At 43.2% G+C, this 19,217-nt stretch overlaps 1 protein-coding gene across 4 annotated transcripts in view; it reads left to right on the top strand.

The window, feature by feature from the left end:
* SERINC5 (serine incorporator 5) overlaps positions 1-18,854 on the top strand; it is a 107,814-nt gene extending 88,960 nt beyond the window's left edge. For 3 of the 4 annotated variants that reach the window (XM_055435358.2, XM_055435359.2, XM_088839903.1), the window contains exons 8-12: positions 2,271-2,397; positions 8,607-8,673; positions 11,703-11,742; positions 12,384-12,528; positions 14,455-18,854. In XM_055435358.2, coding sequence (XP_055291333.1) covers positions 2,271-2,397; positions 8,607-8,673; positions 11,703-11,742; positions 12,384-12,528; positions 14,455-14,602 — 527 coding nt within the window. In that variant the 3' untranslated portion in view covers positions 14,603-18,854. Of the gene's footprint in view, positions 1-2,270; positions 2,398-8,606; positions 8,674-11,702; positions 11,841-12,383; positions 12,529-14,454 lie in introns of those variants that run through there. The other variant, XM_088839902.1, reaches the window with a different exon arrangement.
* Positions 18,855-19,217: the final 363 nt, after the last annotated feature.

Here is a 19,217-nt window from a genome sequence, read left to right as displayed (position 1 = left end):
ATCAAGAAATTATCAGAAATATTCAAGATATTTCTTTTTGTTCTCTTTATTATTGCTGTTGTTTTTAGATGGTTATTAATTTACTTTCAGTGATCATTTCTATGACTCTAACGGAGTGGAAAGAGTGTGGGGGAGTGGTTCTGCCACTTCAGTAACTTATATAAAGTGAACTATTTTAAGAAGATAATTAAGATTCCTCTTTTACAGAGTAGTTTTTAAGACTTCAGCTGAGTGCGTGTGTGTCTGTATATGTACAGTTTCTGGCATATCAGAGGTGCTGTGTAAAGGCTACCTATTGTTTTTGTAGAGTAGTTGCAATGGATATTTGAGAACTATCGAAACACCATTATAAGTTGTTATTGTATGAGCGCTTGAGCTTTCCCAGCAAAGGACCATATTTTCTTATTTTGATCTCCAAACTCCTTATGTTTCATCACTTTTTTCACTTTTGTGATATGTAGATGTACACATAGATGTCTACTCATATATACACAAGTATATATAAATGTGTGTGTGTTTGGGTATATTTTATCTTCTATAAATCAAATACATATACTCTTTTCTCTAGAGTAGAAAACTGATGTTTTCCTTTTTTAAATTTAGAAAGCAAATGCAAAGATGTTTTTGAAAGCGTTAGCATATATGTTCAGTATGTATGGGTCTTGCCTTTATAGCTGTTTATAGTACAATATGAATATAATTATAGGTCTTTTGTTAAGTATGGTCTATCCTGGATATAATTTTTTTTAGAAAAAAGCTCTGTAAATTTGACTTCAAGTTTATTTAAATCTAGTCTATTTAAAACTTTTATGAGTATTTTGACTATTTACATATTAATCTCTGGCTTTAACTTAATGGGGTTTTTTGGTTACAGCATTTTTCTTCTCAATGGCAGGTATCACTTAAATACAGAAAAAAAACTTTTATTTTTAATTTTGGGTGGTAGTACTTAAATAGCAAAGTTCATATTTTGGTCAGGTTTGTAAAGAAAATTTTCATTGGCCTAAGAATAAAGATTCCTTAAGCCACAGCACACAATTAAGTTTACAGTTTCAAGTGGGAGTACAAGTAATAATTTTAGTGCAACTTCAACCCCTTAGAATGTGCATGTTTGTAAAATGGTTTGTAGCCTGTTATTTTATATTTACGTTCCTTATTTTGGGGCTGAGAAAATAGAGCCAGCTTGGGTGTTCAGAACTGAAGACTCTGTCAGATAAACAGTAAACAACTAATGATGGTAGTGTGACAGGAATCTTGTTATGTAGCCTCTACAGTTTTATTAGACTCTTGCCTAGAAAATCCCATGGATGGAGGAGCCTGGTAGGCTGCAGTCCATGGGGTCGCTGGGAGTCGGACACGACTGAGCAACTTCACTTTCACTTTTCACTTTCACACATTGGAGAAGGAAATGGCAACCCACTCCAGTGTTCTTGCCTGGAGAATCCCAGGGATGGGGGAGTCTGGTGGGCTGCCGTCTATGGGGTCACACAGTCGGACACGACTGAAGTGATTTAGCAGCAGCAGCAGCAGCAGCCACTTGAGAAGTTTCCCAGGTTACAGCCTAAAAGATATCATGACCGTCCTATTACTGACAATAGAATGACTTCTTATCTGGGTGGAGGCTGTTGTCCAGACAGCAGTTCCTGCGAGTTCTGTTTGATTGTTGGTTCGTCTCCAAGGAGGATAGACCTGGAGGATGCTCTCAGTTACCTGCATGCTACCTGCTGCCCAGTCAGCCAGTTTATTGTTATCATTTAGTCCCTAAGTTGTATCTGACTCTTTTGTGATCCCATGGACTGTAGCCCACCAGGCTCCTCTTCCTATAGAATTCTCCAGGCAAGAGTACTGGCGTGGGTAGCCATTTCCTTCTCCAGGGGATCTTCCCAACCCAGGGATTGAACCTGTGTCTCCTGCATTGGCAGGCAGATTCTTTACCACTGAGCCATGAGGGAAGACCCATGAGCCAATACTTTTTACTATTACTCCAATAGTACTGAAAAAGAACATGACTCTTAGAAATCCCTGGTACTGAAGACCCCTTTAGCACTAAGCTGACACCCAAGGATCTTATTCTGAGGATGCCTAGGTGGGATAGGGTGCTTTACAGAGCAGCGATCTAGTCTGAGTTGAGTTGGATGGTAGAGGAAACATTTCCAGTGCTGAGTGTTCACTGTTCTACACTGCATGCATTTTCCCAAAGTGAATGCATCCCTGAGTTACAGAGGGCTTTTCTAATATGGCAATGATTCCTTTTTGTTTTTCTTCACAAGTTCTAGATGAACATGGGAAGAACGTCACCATCTGTGTGCCTAACTTTGGTCAGGACCTATACAGGGACAAGACCTTGGTTGCTGCACTGGGAACTGCTATCTTGTGTGTGTGCATCTTGTATTCATGGTAAGTGTTAGAAGTTACCTGAGGCCATCTTTGCAGACTTGAAAAGTACAAGAGGAGAATTTACATAAGTTTTAGCAGTGTGAGGCAGTCAAATACCATCTGTGGAAGAGGGAGAATGAAGCCTGAAGTAAGAAGGTGGTATTACAGCATGAAATCTAGCTGTTTGGACTTCATATTTCTTTGGGGTAAATAAATATATACGGTATGTTGCGATTCTTTAAAAGATAGTTGAGTATTACTTGCTAAAGCCCTTTTGGAGAGTAAGGGAGCGCAAAGTCAGGAAGAGACGGTATGTGCCAGAATGTTTTGGCAACTTTCTATTCCAACAGAAAAAAACGTTTGTTCTCTTGTTGATGGAAAGAGTACAAAGTACTCCATACACAGACATTTTGTGCTTGGTCCAGGAAAGACAGGAAACATTTCTTTTATGCTAAAACTCACATTACTTTTAAGGAGAGAAGTCATTCCTCCAAAAGTAGGTGTGATGCATAAGCAGGCTGCGTTTTAGGTGCTTGGGGTGGGGTTTATTATTTTTAAATCTATATTAAAAAATACCAGAGGGAGAAGAGGAAAGGATAGGAACCATAAATTTCTTATTCCATTTACATGTCTCACTGGTGATCACGCTTCCCTTTGGCAGTCACCCTTTCATGTTTAGGTTTTACTCCTGTGCTTTACATTTCGGTATATTTCAGTATCTAAAAATTTCAACCAGTCACAGGCACGTTATAGTGATCCTTTGGCCAAAACTGAACCATCCTTGGTAGCTTGTATAAGTAGAATGTCTCTCTGTGCATGTTGGCATTTTCTCTTACAGCTTCTAACACCCCTTCATGCTGTAGGGAAGGACCAACAGACATGGACCTTGATGACAGACATAGGCAGGAGAACTGAGTTTTATGAAGCATGTGTTCACAGTCATGCATCAAGCTTGCAAAGGCATGCAGTGTCGACTCTCAGCCTGTCTGTGACATAGTGGCAGCTTCTCCACACTGCAGCAGAAGCGACCGTGGCGAGCACTTTCTGGCCTTCCATTATTATTAATTCCATATGTGTTCACTGTTTCGGGCCCACATCAAGGCATGTTTTCAGGAAAACCAATAAGGCACCCACATTTTAATCCTGATTCTCAGTCCTTCCTTTCTTAAGTTTTTCCTTCCTGAGTCTATTATTTTTGGGCTCTGTGGGAGAAATGTCAGCAACATGGCTAATTTTATGATCTGTCACTCACTTTTTTTCTGTATTGGCATGTAAAAAATATTGGTGAGTCCAGCAAGGAGACAGTAGGTTACTAAACTATAAGTGTAGAATATTTCATTTTTAGAATAAAATGTAGTTGTATTTACATATGAAGAAAAAGTCCTGGAAGGAGATAAACCAAGCTTGTAATGGTGCTAGTATTATGTATATAATTTTTTTGTTTTTCTATTTAAAAAAATGTTTTTTTTTTCACATGAGCTATTGCTTATTTTGTTTTTATTATCAGAAAAAAAAAAGCTGTAAAGATATTTGATAGACTAAAATCAGGTGTTTTTGTGAGTTGCTGAATGCCTAATCCCACATGATTAAAAATGTTTGCTCCCTTAGATAAAATAGGGCTTAGATTTGCTATCAGTGGAAAAGACGCAAAAATATTATTTAATATGGTGATAGAACTGCCACCAGTGGTTTTGGTTTGTGGTGTGTAATTTCCACTCTATACGTTGCTTTTGAAATTTAGCGGCACCTTAGCAGAAGTTGGCAAGGTCTAGTCTGAGATTCCCAAAAGAACTTTTGAAGCTGACAGCTGCTATGTAAAGTCTGTCTAAATGCCAATAGCGCACGTTATTGAATGCTGGTACTCAATCTGCAAAACCGAAGTGCTCGAAGGATGAGGAGTCAGAAAACAACAGCCACACCAAGTGGAGCTGAGGAGCAACCAGGCAGGTCTGTGGCGGTGATGAACTCGTGGCCTGAATATGCCACCTGGTAATGGCACTTGATCCCTGGGGGTTCAGTGCAGTGCTGCACAGCGAGGGGGACCCTGGGTGACTGGTGTCTGCTCTAAGTACCCACCGCAGCTCCAGGAGGAGTGGGCTTTAAGAACTTTATAGCAAGCAGCCTAGAGTTCAAAGGAGCTTTGAGTTCTGCCCTAGGAGGGCCTTGAAAAGGGGAAATGTGGGAGGTGGTACAATTTGGAGGGTTTCAAATCTTGACTTCCGAGACTCAAAAAGGATTGAGAAGTTGGAAGATGTTAGCAAAAGGAGGCTGCATTGCCTGGGCAAAAACTGTCATTTGAAGATGATTGCAAGAATGTCTAGATTTCTCGATAGAATCTGTAGGAAGACTAGCTGGTTGTGTGCATTGCAAAGAGAAGAATTCACCCATTTTCTTTCTTTTTTTAAAAAAAAATTATTTATTTTTGGTCCTGTTGCTATGAGTGTGCTTTCTCTAGTTGTGGCGAACCGGAGCTTGTCTTTGTTGAGGAGCTGGGACTTCTCGCTGCAGTGCCTTCTCCTGTTGCAGAGCACAGGCCCTAGGGTGCACAGACCTCAGTAGTTGTGGCACAGAGGCTCGGTAGTTGTGGCTCACGGGCTTAGTTGCCCCAGTGCATGTGGAATCTTCCCCGACCAGGGATTGAACCTGTGCCCCCTGCATTGGCAGACAGATTCCCAACCCTGGACCAGGGAAGTCTGAAATCGCCCATTTCAACAGAAGTCCAAGACTTCTTGGGACTTTGGTAAGATCTTAGAGGCTCACTGTGCTGTGTTCTCTCCTAACTGGAGTATCCCTACCCCCGACCCCACCACAGACACACAAACTCTCTCTCTCTAATGCTTCTTTGGAGGCTCTCAAACTCTCTCTCTCTCTCTCTAATGCTTCTTTGGAGGCTCTCATAATGAACTCCAGTTTTGCTTTTTGGCTTTCTGCCCCAAGTCCTGCTTCTGTGGCACTCACTGTGAGGATGTTTTACTCTTGGCTGTCTTAGCTTGGAAGTAGGGTTCAGCCAAAACCCACACCCTGGCTTTCCAACTGAGGCCGCCCCTTCCCCTGTGCCCAGGCAATATGCTGTAAAGAAATGTCACAGTCTGGACCCCGTCAGGAGTTCCCTGGTGGCTCTCTCTGTATGTCTATGCCCCTGTGCCCTCTTAGGCTGTCACCTGCTCTGTCCTGCCCTAGCTATTCCTTCAGTCCCTCCTTGGTCTCTAATAGATTTGTTAGTCTGTTGGCTTTAAATTCACAAACTGTCCAATGAGACAGGATTATGGAGTCAATCAAGTTCAGTTCCCTCATAGAGTGGAGTTTCCTGGAGGCCCAGTGGTTAGGACTCTGTGCTTTCACAGCCAAGTGCCTGGGTTCGATTCCTTGTTGGGGAACTAAGATCCCACAAGCTGTGCACCGCCCTCCACCCCACAAAATTTAGTTCCCTCCATGAACTTACAAGGAAACTGAGATGTGGAGCCTGCTCCTATATGTCTTGCCCAGTTACGGAAAACTGTCCTTCCACCTCCTTTGCTGAAGTATTGGGAGAGACATGTTCATAGTCATTTTTCTTTCCCCTGGGATGACTTGGAGTCATGTCATTTTACTTAGGTGGACCGATCAGCTAGGTGACTTACATAATTGCATGATTAGGAGGCATTTGTGCTATAAAATGTTTCTGGCTATATTAGCTATACTTAAGAGAAAAGAAAATAAGTATTTTTTCAGTTGTCTAGGAATTTGAGTACAAAATTGGAAAAACTAAAAATCTTTACTTAGGGTCAAACAACTTGCTAGTTCAAATGGGATACTCGCAGCAATATGGCAGCCCATTTGGAAATAATTGCAAGATTAGTAAGATGGCATTGGAGGGACTAGTTTAAACTGAAAAAAGTTGGCACATCAAGGAGGGTTACCTATACTGTTGGTGTGGGATGGACCTGCTGCTCTTTTTTTTTTTAAGAATTGGGGGGTATATTTTTGGGAATCCTGTTACTCTAGAACCTGCCATCTAGAAATCTTCATGTCTCTGCAGCAGGGGTGTGTTGAGGGCCTCTTCCTACAAACTCTGGTTTCTCTTGGGAGCTGAGTCTCTAGCTCTGTGTTACACTGGGAAGGTAGTTGATTACACTAAGGCTGAGAACAGTCACGTGATCTCTCAAGGGCCCTGTAAGTTGGTCAGGGGCAGAATCTGTGGTCTCCAGCAGGAAAGTCTGGATGTGTTGGCTGGAGATTTTCTGTGACTTAGTGGAGTTTGGCCAGTTCCAAAAGCAGCTGCAGCAGATGTGGAGGGGCATCTGCATTACAAATCTTTCTTCCAGTGTGCAGGAGGTTCAGAGCTCAACAGAGGTTGGGAGGGCTTGGGGGTAGCGGGGTCACAGCAATGGGAAGATGCTACTGGCTTTTAGTGAGTGAGGGCTCAGGGTAATAATCAAATAAGGTTACTAGACATTCTGTGTCCAGTGAAGCTCTGCCCCAACCAAATGCTGTCAGGCTCCTCCCACCCCCACAGGAAGTACAGGGTTAAAGTCACTCAGGCCTGAGCCCTGGAAGGGAAGAGGTTATGGATAATCCGGGAATTGTCTTGTGCAGACCAGATGGTTCTAGTAAAAGCCAGAGTGCCGACAGTAAGAATTTCCCAGGCTTTTAAAGAGTTTGTAAAAAACAAAAACAACAGTATTTTCTCAGTAATCCTAAGAAGAATGTTTTGTGGATAAAGGCTATGACTGAATAAAGATCTTATTTTATACATTTACTTATAGAAGTCCATATATATGATGAACTGATTATAGGGATTTTTAGAAGTAAGAACAAAAGCTCCCCCTCTTAGTATCCTCCGATGATGAAAGTGAAGTGACAGAGGTGCCAGGACCAAAAGTTGGCTTTTCTGAAACCATCTTATTCCCAAGAAATTAGGAAATGGAATATTTAGTCATACTCCTTTAAAGAATAAACATCATCTTTCAGATGAAAATTCCAGATATTGATCTCTTCCTAAAGTTAAGTCACATGACCCCACATGGAAACGACAGACTGTATTAACTCATAATTCATATGTGCGAAAAATAGCACCTCGAGTGCAGGCACCAGGTGTGTGTGTTTCTTGGGCACACAGCCATGGAATTGTTTCTGTCACTCCTCAGACCAGGCTCAAGCCAGGAAGTGGTGGTGGAGTGGGCCTCCGTTAACATCCATCTGTTCAAAGCAGAACTGAAAGTGACGCTGTTGGACTTGAGTGGACAAGAGAAACAATGATCTTGGATCCCAGAGGACCTTTTTATGAGGGAAGCTTTTTATTGTTTATTTGCATCTCATTGATCTCTTCTCTCCTTGGGAAAGAGGATGAGAATGAGTCGAAATGACAGTGTTCCCTTTTTGGTTTATTTGGTTGAAATGAGTCTGGAATTCCTGCCTCTCCACTAACAGCTCCCACTGTGCCACCCTCTCCCCTATCCCTGGAGTGGCAGGAGGAACGGGATTGTTGTATGTCTCACTGAGTTCCCAGTGCTTAGAACAGGGCTGGACACAGGGCACACCTTCAGTAAACATTTGCTAAATAAATCTGCATTGATTATTCATGTTCACTGTATATTTACACATAGAAATGTGCTTAAAATGATTCCCCACCCCAGGAAAAAGTAAATACCGTTTTGTACCTCTTTAAGCCAGATTTTACAACATTTTACTTCTCTAGGCAGGAGGAAAGTGGCAGGAAGAATTTTTTTAAATGACATTGATAGCTCCTCTATACTGAATTTCTAAATAGAAAAACTTGTCTGTCCAAGGATGATTATCACAGAAAATTGTGACAACCTTTGCTTTTCATGCCCTTGAGTTTTATCACCATTTCTGGCTTCTTTCATTGCTTTTAATCTCTTCTAAGTGAGACTAGTCAAAAGGAGGGGAAAGATAAAAGTGAAATCTGAAAAGTATGTTGGCATTTGAAGGAGGAGAAGCAAAAAACCAAAGTGAAAACCAGAATAACAGGATCAAAAGACAACTTTTTTTTTTTTTTAAGCTTCTGTTTGCATAAAATGGTCTAATGCAATCCATGGAAGAAGACATAGGCTGTTGAGTTGGTCAGCCAGTTTTGGAATAAAGTGGGATATTAAAATAGACAACTTTTATTTAAGCAGGGCTATCAGTTAGAGCGAGCCTCCTTGGAGTCCTGGCCAGGCAGCTCTGCCCTCCTTCCATGTGTTATGTGACATATGAATATACTCAAATGACCTTTCTGTTTGTCTTAGTTTGACATCGACGACAAGATCAAGTTCCGATGCTCTGCAGGGCCGGTACACAGCTCCCGAGCTGGAAGTAAGTTCATTTCCTTTTCTTGGCCCTGTTTTATCTCGGAAGACCCATTTTCCAGGAGGACTTCTTATGTGTTTACTTGCATCTTTAGTGGTCTGCATCCCATGGTCCCATTTTTTTACTCAGGAAGGAACACGATTCCTGCACGGAAAAAGAAATGTCCTCAGTGTACTAAAGGATTAAAATAAAAGTTGTTGATTTTTCTCCAACAAATTCAGCCTCTGGTGTGGCATCCGGCCACCCCGCTCCCACCAGAGGCCTGGGTAGCTTGTCAGTCTGCTCTCTGCTTTTTTCCTCTGTCGTAACAGAATGTATGTGGGTTGTTTTAACTTCTGGTCCCTTCCCCTAGTGTGTACCTGTCTGTGTTCTCCATCCGTGGCACGACTGAGGTCAGATGGCGGCTGCTGGAAAGGGAAGGGGAGGGACACCCTGTCTGTACGCGCTGCTGGGCACTGTTTGTATGTGAGCTTATTCCCTGCAGCACCTCCAGCATGTGGGCATTTCATGGGGTAAAGAATAACAAACAGTGAACAGAGGTCTGTTAGTCAGCAGAATATCTTTTTCTTTCTGATGCAAAAGTCCTTTTCTGAGGCCCTTGGTGGAACATCCACTGAGGTCACAAAAGGTCTAATCAGATGGAAGCAGCCAGAAAGAGACTCCGCCCTGACTCCAAGAATGGAAAGAAGAGGCGTTTCCAGAGACGGCTTAGGCCTTGCTGTGTTCTAAGCACTGCATCTGTGATTTCATCTTCAAAGAAACCCACGGAGGCTTTTATCTCCGTTTTCCAGCAGGGTGGGGGACAAACAGAAAAGTGAAGTCCTTTAAACTTGGGATTCGCCAGCATGTAAACCATGTAGTCTGGCTCGAGTTGGTGCTGTTCTCCCAACCACCGTTGCCCAAGATCTGGCTGCCTTCTGCCAGCTCTGCTGCTGACCCTGCCTGGCGTCCAACCTCCAGCTGCCTTTCCTTGTGTGGAGCAAGAGCCCTGGGGTCTGTCCAGATAGGGCGCTTTGCTCTGGGGATAAGCCTCCCTCTACCTGACCTGGACAGAGAGGACCGTTAGGGGTTGTCAGTCTGCCAGCAGCATTCACGAGCTTTCTGTCACTTGAAGAAGGAGCAAACTGTACTGAGTCTGAATGGGTTGCTGCCTATTCTTCAGAAGAGAATGGCTCTAGAAGGCAGGCGGTCATGCTCTCCACTGACTGGGTGACCCCCTGCTGAGGCTGGACCGCTCTGACTTCAATATCCCTATTGTGTACAGAGTTAAAGTGCAAAGAACAGCAAGTCTCCGCATTAGATTTAAGAGAATGTTTTTCTTCTCATTCCGAGGAAAGAGCCCCAGTGTTTCCCTCTGAACCAGAGCGCCCACAGGATGGAAGTTGGTTCGCCAACTCCTTGCATCATGTTTCACAGGATAGACCTTTGAAAGAGAGAGTCAGTCATTGCTTGTGGTAACTTCAGCTTCAAAAGAATTGGGGCCCCAGCAGAACATGTCTTGGGCCCACTGAATGAATTAATGAATCTTAGACAGTATCCCTTGATCCAAGATTCTGTCAAGACCAGTCCCTCTGTGACAAGTTTCCTTGACACAGGAAGGAAAAAGGGCTTGGCTTTGAGGGGTATAAATGGGACAAAGGCTTGCCCCAAGCTCTCTGTTCTTTATCATAAAACTATTACCAGCCAAGAGGCGTTGAGGACCCCACACCTTCTCGACTGTCCTGCTATGTGTTGTGTTTCTTATTCTGTTTACCAGAGTCTTTCTGGAATCAATGTAGTAATTTTTTTGTAAACGCAATTTTAAAAAATTAAGTTTGTTGTTTTGAGTAGGTCAGAAGCATGGTACGACGTTTGGAAGGAGCCACCCCATGCATTGCCGTCCCTGGTACCCCTGCTCCCCCTAGGCAGCCAGTTCAGAGCCTGATTCTAGCAGCAATGAGGATGGGCCTCCTGGCTCCAGATCCCTTAGCTTTCCCGTTTCTGAGTCTGTCTTTACCATCGAGATACCACATGCTGCCTGTTGCCCCTTGTGAAGCACAGACCTGGAAGTTCCCACCTGCCCAAGTTCCTGTCCCACCTCTGTCACTAAGCTTGTTTCGTGACTTAAGGCCAGGTCTTCAACCTGGCTGACCCCAGTTTCCCTCACCTAAATGCAGGATAATGATCTCAGCCCCTGGCGCCAAAGAGGATCAAGTAGAGCAGCAAGAAGAGCAGAGCTCCAGGAGGGAGGGGACCTTATCTCATTCACTTCATGTTCCAGGCTGAGTTTTCCAGAAGTAGCCACCAGGGCAGAGCCTGACGTGCAGGATATTTATTAGGGAGTCTTCCCCGGCTGGCTCAGAAGACTGTAAAGAATCTGCCTACAATGCAGGAGACCTGGGTTCAATCCAAGGGTCAGGAAGATCCTCTGGAGAAGGGAATGGCAACCCACTCTAGTATTCTTGCCTGGAGAATCCCCTGGACAGAGGAGCCTGGCGGGTACAGTCCATGGGTATCAGACATGACTGAGCAACTAACACTTTGACTTTTCAACACATGTGGCGGAGGGAAGGGGAGTTGAAGGGCACTGCAGGCTGGACAGAGCCACTGCTCAACTCACGGGTGCTCAGAGCAGATATGACCCATCAGAGCTGTCCCCCAGGGGTTGTGGCTGCACCCTTACACCCCTGCTAGGAGCTCTTATCCTGCGTGGGTTGCCCAGGAAGGGCTTGCTTGAGGGTGGGGCGGCTCCCAGCTAGGGCAGAACCTGGAGCAGCCGGCCAGAGGCTCTCAGGGGTTGAGCAGGCACTAAGGGGACACACTGGAAGAGGCTCTGGGTGGCTCACTTCCATGTCCTTGCGTTTCCCATCTCACCAGCCCCCAGACCGTCAGGGAAGGACAGACACTTAGTAGAACCTTTCGAAGGGATGAAGTGTGCAGTTCTGGATTTGGGATGTAGTTCAGATGGGGGAAATTTGGCACATAGGTGGCCTTAACCGATGTGGAGATGGAAGCAGACAGCAAGCCTCCTGACTTGGCTGGTTTTGCCCTCACAGGTAGCCCGGTGTTGCTTTTGCTTCGGCTCTGAGGGAGAGGGTAAGTGGACAACACTCCGCCTGGGCCTCCGTGATGCCCTGCAGACCTGTACCACTCGTCTGTAGGCGTTTGGGATTTAGGCACAAATAACTTGAGTGGTAAGAGGAATTCCTTTATTCCAGAGCTGGTTTGTTGTTTATATACTTTACATGTTTTTCCCAAAGGGTCTTTGAGATTTGTGTTGGTATTCTGGCAGATGAGGAAAAGTTGATATTTTTGGCTCATATTTATAAGTTAAATTACACAGTACATTTTTGAGGAACAAGAAGTTACATTTTTTTAAAGGAATACAAATTTGGAAAATTTCTTTCATTCAGCTTCCTCTTCTTGGAACATTCCAGGGGCTTGAAAACTCTTGCTCTGCTGTCACTTTCTTCTGAGTTTATAAGATTGTGTTTAAAAGCTCTCTTCTATTAAAATAGATGTGCCAGTAGGTAACTCATCCTATTACAGAAGGCTCTAGGGTGAGGTGGGAGCTTGGGGCTTATGACATAGATGAGATAGCCTGTGGGTACAAACGGTGCTTGACCGCTTTCCAACTCAACAGCCCCTGGGTTGGAAATTAGCAAATTTGTCTTTGCGAAAGTGGTAAGCATCGTTGTGTTCACTCACGGGGCTTGTGCTCACTTTGTGGTTCACAGACGCGGAAGAGAAGCGGAATATGAAGGAGGGCCCACGGGTCATTTATGATGAGAAGAAAGGCACCGTCTACAGCTACGCCTATTTCCACTTCATGTTCTTCTTGGCTTCCCTCTATGTGATGATGACAGTCACCAACTGGTTCAAGTGAGTGGCCCCTCATCTTAGATGTTTTAGAAGTTGATTTTTTAAAACATCCTATTCTTGACAGCCTGAAAATCAGACCTCTTGAAGTCAATTAACCTCTTCTCCAAGACCTGCTGCACTCGTCTTCCCAGAAACAGTCTAAGTTCCTGGCAGTCTTTTGGCATACTTTTAACCCTGGAAATTGGTGATGCTTACTGCAGCCTTAAGAAAATAGGTTAATAGCATATGGACAGTCTATGTCCATAGTAACAGTAATGGAGGAAGAACTTAGAATTCTTAAGCAATCATCTGGCTGTTAGAAAAGAGATGATACTCTTTTTTCTACTTTGTCTTTTTTTTTTTTAACACTTTCATTACAAGTTTGAAACATCTCAAAAAAAAAAAAAACTAATGTGTAAGTATGAAAAGTAGCATGGGCCCTCCACCCCAACTCCATAACCACTGCTAATCATATGATGCATTTCCTTTCATTTCTTTTTTATGCATTTACAAGCTTATAATTTTTTAAAACATAAATGTGATTACACATATTTTCTCCCTTGAGGGTTGGGTTGTTTTTTTTTTTTCACTTACATGATGAGTCTGACTTTCCCTGTTACTACATGAAGATTCTTTTTGTATCTTTCTTTGATCCAGAGTTTCTGTTGGATCAAAATTTGGTGTATGTTATGATATACCTAAGGGAGACATTAGAATAACTTAGGATAGATATCTGGGCTTCCCTGATAGCTCAGTTCGTAAAGAATCTGCTTGCAATGCAGGAGACCCCGGTTCAATTCCTGGGTTGGGAAGATCCCCTGGAGAAGGGAAAGGCTACCCACTCCAGTATTCTGGTCTGGAGTGTTTATTTAGACTCATTGTGCAACAAACATATGAGTGGCTCCTCTGGGCCACACTGCTGTGGGTGGCAGGCCTATATTCTAACGCAGGAGGTGGACAGTGGTCCACGTCAAATACGGTGTGTCAGACATTGATGACTACTGGAGAGATGAATGAGGAAGAAGAACAAGGAGTGGGGCAGGGGATGGTGGGGCAGAGAGGGGAACAGACTGATGGGGAAGGCTTCCCTGAGGGAGAAGACGGCATTACAGCCTCTAGTGCTTCCCAGTGATACTTGGGAATTCCTGGAACATTTCGGCTTGGGAAGCTTGAGAAAGGTTGGAGGCAGAAAATAACTGATATCAAGGATGTGTTAAAACTGGAGCCTTCTCCACTCCTAGTAGGTAAAAATGGTACAGGCACTTTGGAAAATAGTTCTCAAAATGTTGAACACAGAGTTGTTATATGATCCTGCAATTGTACTCCTAATTATACTCAGGAGAAAAAAACACGTCCATGCAAAAGCTTATACACAAATGTTCATGGCAGCATCATTCATAATAGCTAAGTGGAAGCAACCAAATGCCCATCAGCTGACAAATGGATAAACAAAAGGTGCTATATCCACACAATGGCATATTCCTCCATGACAGAAAGGAATAAAATACTGTTACATATTACAGCATGGAGATACCCCAAAAGAGATATGCTGAGAAAAGCCAGTCACAAGAGGCCACTTGATTCCATGCTCGGTGACATGTCCAGAACTGGCAAAGCCATACAGACAGAAAGTGGTTAAGTCATGCCCGGGGCCAAGTGGAGGAGGAAATGGGAGGGCAGCTAAAGGGTGCAGGGTTTCTTTCTAAGGTGATGAGAATGTTCTAGAATTGACTGTGGTGGTGGTTACACAAGTCTATGAATATGATAAAAATCATGTACTTTAAGTGGGTGTGAATTATATTAATATCTGAATTGAGTTGCTAGGGAAAAAAGAAAGGCTGGGGGTGGGGAGTGGAAGCAGGGAGAGACACACTTGGTGGGAAGAGACCTTTTCACCGACCTGTTCTCTTCCTGCTCTGACCACAGCTGGGTCTCTTGTTTCTGCAGCTATGAAAGTGCCAACATCGAGACCTTCTTCAGTGGGAGCTGGTCCATCTTTTGGGTCAAGATGGCTTCCTGCTGGATCTGTGTTCTCCTGTACCTGGGCACGCTGATTGCCCCCCTCTGTCGACCCTCTCCACAGTATTCCGTGTGAGGATCTGAGTAATCTCCTTGGTTCTGCCGCCGGAAGTGATGCCCTTGAACAAATATCCCAGGAGTCAAGCAATGACTGGTACTTTGTGACAAGCTGGCATTCCCCTGGCTGGCTTCAGTGGGTCTGAAAAACCTTCAGGGGAAAAAAAAAATCATTTGATTAGCTTTTTTAAATTCTGAAATTCAAAAAGAAGCTACCAGTTTCTCCCCCAGAGAATTGAAAATTTCACCTAAATTGATGAGTATTTATAGATTTTCTATATGTTTTACCCTTAAATATTGGGATAGTGGTCAGACGAGTATTTTCCTTCTGCATGTTTTTTACCAAAACAGAGTTTGGGGAATGACATCTTATCACAAGGATAAAAGCTTACTTTGTGTGGCCTATTACCTATCCCTGAAATAGACATGACAAAATCTGGAGCCCTTTGCCTCCAATAGAAGGCAGACTGCTCAGAAGGCTCCACACCTCAGCCTGCAGAACTCCTGCTCACGGTCCCCTGGTATTTATTGGCTCCAAGAGGAAGCATCTGCTTTTCACTCCACCCCTGTGCTGTCTCCTCCCAGCCCCTACACATTTCCCTTTTAAGTTGTGATGCTGGGAATCACAGGCTTCACCCTGCCCTTTCCCTTCCCAGAGGTGCCCTCATCCCTTCGGGCTCAGCATCTTTCTTATAATGTGAAAAAGCACAATTTGCCATCACCACCCATGTGATTCCCCCCACCAGATTGTCACTGCCTAATTCGAGTTACTGCCTTAGTAACTTGCTTTGTAACTCAGATCAGGCGGTGATGGAGTACTTTGACCCTTACTCATGGTGTTGTTGACGTGATGATAGAACAATGTTTGTGTTGTTTTCTTTGCTATAGTTCTTGTTTGTGGATTGATAGTCATGATGCTTTAGGACCTTACCTGGAAAGTTGCTTCTTGACTGAAGCCCTCTTTCCATTACTGAAGTCAACCAGTTTCTCTTCCACTCGAGGCCTTTGAAATTGTAAAAGCAAAAGGGCTTTTGTTTTCCAGATCTGTAATGTGACCACACCATTAAGGTCCCTTATGATTTTGGGGGTAGATTTCCTGAGGTGAGAATCATAGGCAGCACCTCAAACAGGGCTGACCAGGTAAGGCCTCCAATTATACAAATTGTAGAAGTGACCAGATACACTTAGAAGGAAAGGTGGGTGGGGAGTTATTTCATTAAGCCATGAGCAAAAGCCACAGAAATTTCCTAAGGTGACACTTAAGAGAGATTTGACTCTAGGCAGCTGTGTAAGAAGATCTCCATTTTCAGTGTTGATGCTCTCGGCCAGGGAGGAGTTTACGCAGTGGAAAGTCCGCCGGAGACACAGTGGGAACCCACCTCTTAGTATTTCATGCAGGATGGAAAGAATCCTCTCGGCACCTGGGCAGAGAGAGTCCGACAATGAAAAGATTCGGCCTTTACTTTCTGTGCCCTGCTGTGTGCGTTGGGTCCCCCATAAGCTGGGCTACAGGGTGCCAAATGCTGACCTGGGAAATTAGTCCCACTCTCCATTTCCACTCACCCCTTTGCCCTCCTCTCAAGTAAATGGGGGAGTTGGGTGGAGGCAAGGGGCATCCAGTGGATGAATTCCTCCAGAAACTTGCCTTAGTTACAGTGCTGGAGATTCGCTTTTTAAAGGCACTCATTGTGTGTGTGTGAGAGCGCCTTGTTTTGTACACTCGATCAGGTTCTCCCCCCTCCCCTCCCAGATCAGGAGCTCTTCAAGCTTGGTCCCGAGATCTTCTGTAGGCACAAAATGAGTGGTTGCCATGTGTGGCCCCACAGTGAAGCCTGTGGGGGTGGGAGCTCTGTGGTCAGACAGGTGGCGGCAGTGGGTTGTGTGTGTCACAGCACCCTAGCAGGGGCCACTGCAGTGGCTGGTGCAGTGACAGGCTCTGAGTAAGCGAGGCTGGCTTTACAAAGATCACGAGGACAGGCAGGTCAAGAGCTGGGGTGCGTCAGTGGCTGGTTTTGTTGTGTTTTCTTCCTGCTAGGGTCTAGCATCCAACCCTGTGACTTTCGAGCTGGTCCTCCCACATTTTCCAGCTGCTTAAGACTTTGTTGGTGCCTGATAATGTTCCTTTCTGAAGGTCGGTCTGACACAAGAATAGTTACAGTCACTCTGATTTTTATTCTCAACTGAACATTTAAGCAGTTTTATCCGAATGATCAAGAGAGATGTGGACGTTCTCTGAGGACTAAGGATGTATAAATAAGATGTTGACTTTAATGATTATTAATTGTAGTAAACAATACTCAGGTGATAAGTCAACATTCATGGGTTTAAAGAGTCTACGTTTTTGTGCTATTATGTTTTAAGAAACTGGAAACATAGTGCCAATTGCTTTGAGTTTCTGTTAAGGATGATGTTCATTTGATAAATTCACTGATAATCTTTTCAAAATAATAGACTTTGCTTCCTACAACTTTTTATACGTGATTTAAAAAGTGCATTCTCAGAAGCTGCTGGTCAGATTCCTTTAGCGATGAGAGCTGAAGATTTTTTAAAACTGTGTGTAAGCTTCCTCGGTGCTGTTCATGCGATGTGGAAATTTTTTCACTTCTCACTTTCATGAGTAAATACACATAAAGAGAGGAAGATATTCTTCTGGGAGTGTTGCTGTTTATGTCTAGATGTGTCACCTGACTGAAGACCAGAGACTTTCTCACCAAAGGCTTTCGGAAACCCTACTTGGTCCTTACTGGGTTGATTTTTTTTTTTTTTTTTTAAATACTGGTTAGTTGGTTTTGTTTTTGTCCTCACAGTTTCTTGGGAATTGGCTTGAAAGAATTGTTTGCCAGAAGTCTTTGGAGCGCCTTTGGAGCGTCGATGGGCCGTGTGTATGCGGGCTCATGGAGGCTGGGGTTACTGGGGTTGTGGGATCCTGGTGGCCAGCGAGGGTGCTCCCACAGCCGTTTATTTCCAGTTGCTGAGAGATGCCTTCACTATGGTTGACCTCTGTGCAGTGCTAAGTCCCCCCACATTGTCTCCTTCTGCCTTTTTAAGATTATTTGCTTATTTATAATAATTTTGGCCAGAAGTTAACTACCATTGGTGCTTCCTGTTACCCTGCAAAGGGAATTCCAGAGCCTGTATGCATTTAAGCTGCCTAGGTCTTTTTCTCCTCTGATTGCCTTTCTAAAGAACATCTCATTTCGGTGTACATTCATGTCCTACCCCTCTTGAAAATGAAAGGGGGTTTTAGATATAACTAAGAAGGATGTGATCTTGGGACAAGATCCCACATGTCCAGAGAGCACCCTGGGCTCTTCATTGAGGATGGCGCCAATACCCCTGGGTTCATGACATTCTCTGTAGGGTATTCTTGATTTACTAAATCCCTCTGGCTTCGTTCTTAATTGTGTTTCCTGCCATCCTTAATATATTTGTAAAGCCTCAGACATTTTAATCCAGTTTTGTATTTTAGGCAGAGATGTGCTCTCTAATATACTCGCTTAGCAGGATACAGATCTTTTGAATTAATGCTAACCATTCTAAAGATTTCTCTCTCTTTTTTCCCTTCCTCAGTAAATCATTTACAGAAGTGTTCATTTTGAGAGGATGAAGTATTTGGCTTTTACCAAAGAGGTATTCTTTTTTTAAAAGCAAAATCCTTTCAGCAAAAACTTGGGGAATGGTGGATTAAGAATGCATTTGTCCACATCCACTTCCATAGGTGTTAATCATGTTTATGTGAGTAAAATGCAGGAAAGACCTCTGTAAGGTAATCCTTTGTGGTGAAGGATCCTGGGAAATTCTCTCAGGTAAAGAAAGCTTGCAGCAGATGGGTAATATATGTCTTGAGAGCTATTTATAAGAAATTTAAGGGTTGTTTTGTTTTCCTTTATTAAAGATTTAAGGTTATTTTACTTTAAAAAAATACAGAAGTTTTATAGTCATAACTTTGTTACTTTAAAAAACTTGTCTGAAATAATTAGATGTAGTCAAATTATGTGGTTATGTTTTGCTATTAGAATTTGAAAATGTAGTATGTGTGGTAATCTACTGTTTGAAATTTATAATGGTCTCAGATATGTTTGAGTTTTGGTAACTTTTAAAACTAGTTATTTTGTTTTAAGTCACAAAGGCACCTATGGATTTATAATTGGGATTTTTTTTTTGAGTGCTAATTTTTCTATGAAGCAGCTGAAGTTGACCAGTCTTTTCCTGGGTAGAAAACTCAAAACTTGTTAACTCTGTACTTTAATAAAATTAAAAATTGAAAACTATGTGTTTTTTTTCCTTCTTCTTTCTGTTGAATATATTTATAAATAAAGTCTGCCAGGTACCATTTTCCAAAGATGTCTTCAAATGTTAATTCAATCTCTCTCAAGTTTCATACAGTCTGTTCTGCTTCTAGAAGATACAAACAGGAAAACCCAAGTTTTTTGTCTTCTTCCTTGCTGAAAGCCTCTGCAGCCTGCTTTCTTCTTATTATTATTTTTTTAATTTACTTTTCTGTGAAGGGTTTTCGCTGCAGTGCTCAGAATCTTTAGTCATGGCATGCAACTCTTAGTTGCTGGACCAAGGATCAAAGCTGGGCCTCCTGCATTGGAGCATGCTGTATGACAATGCTCATATTTTGGCAGAAG

The sequence above is a fragment of the Moschus berezovskii genome, chromosome 9 (genome assembly GCF_049115385.1).
Source record: "Moschus berezovskii isolate FMDL1 chromosome 9, NW_MosBer_1.0, whole genome shotgun sequence".
Taxonomy (NCBI): domain Eukaryota; kingdom Metazoa; phylum Chordata; class Mammalia; order Artiodactyla; family Moschidae; genus Moschus; species Moschus berezovskii.
Note: the sequence above shows the minus strand (reverse complement) of the source record. Positions and strands in the feature narration are given on the sequence as shown.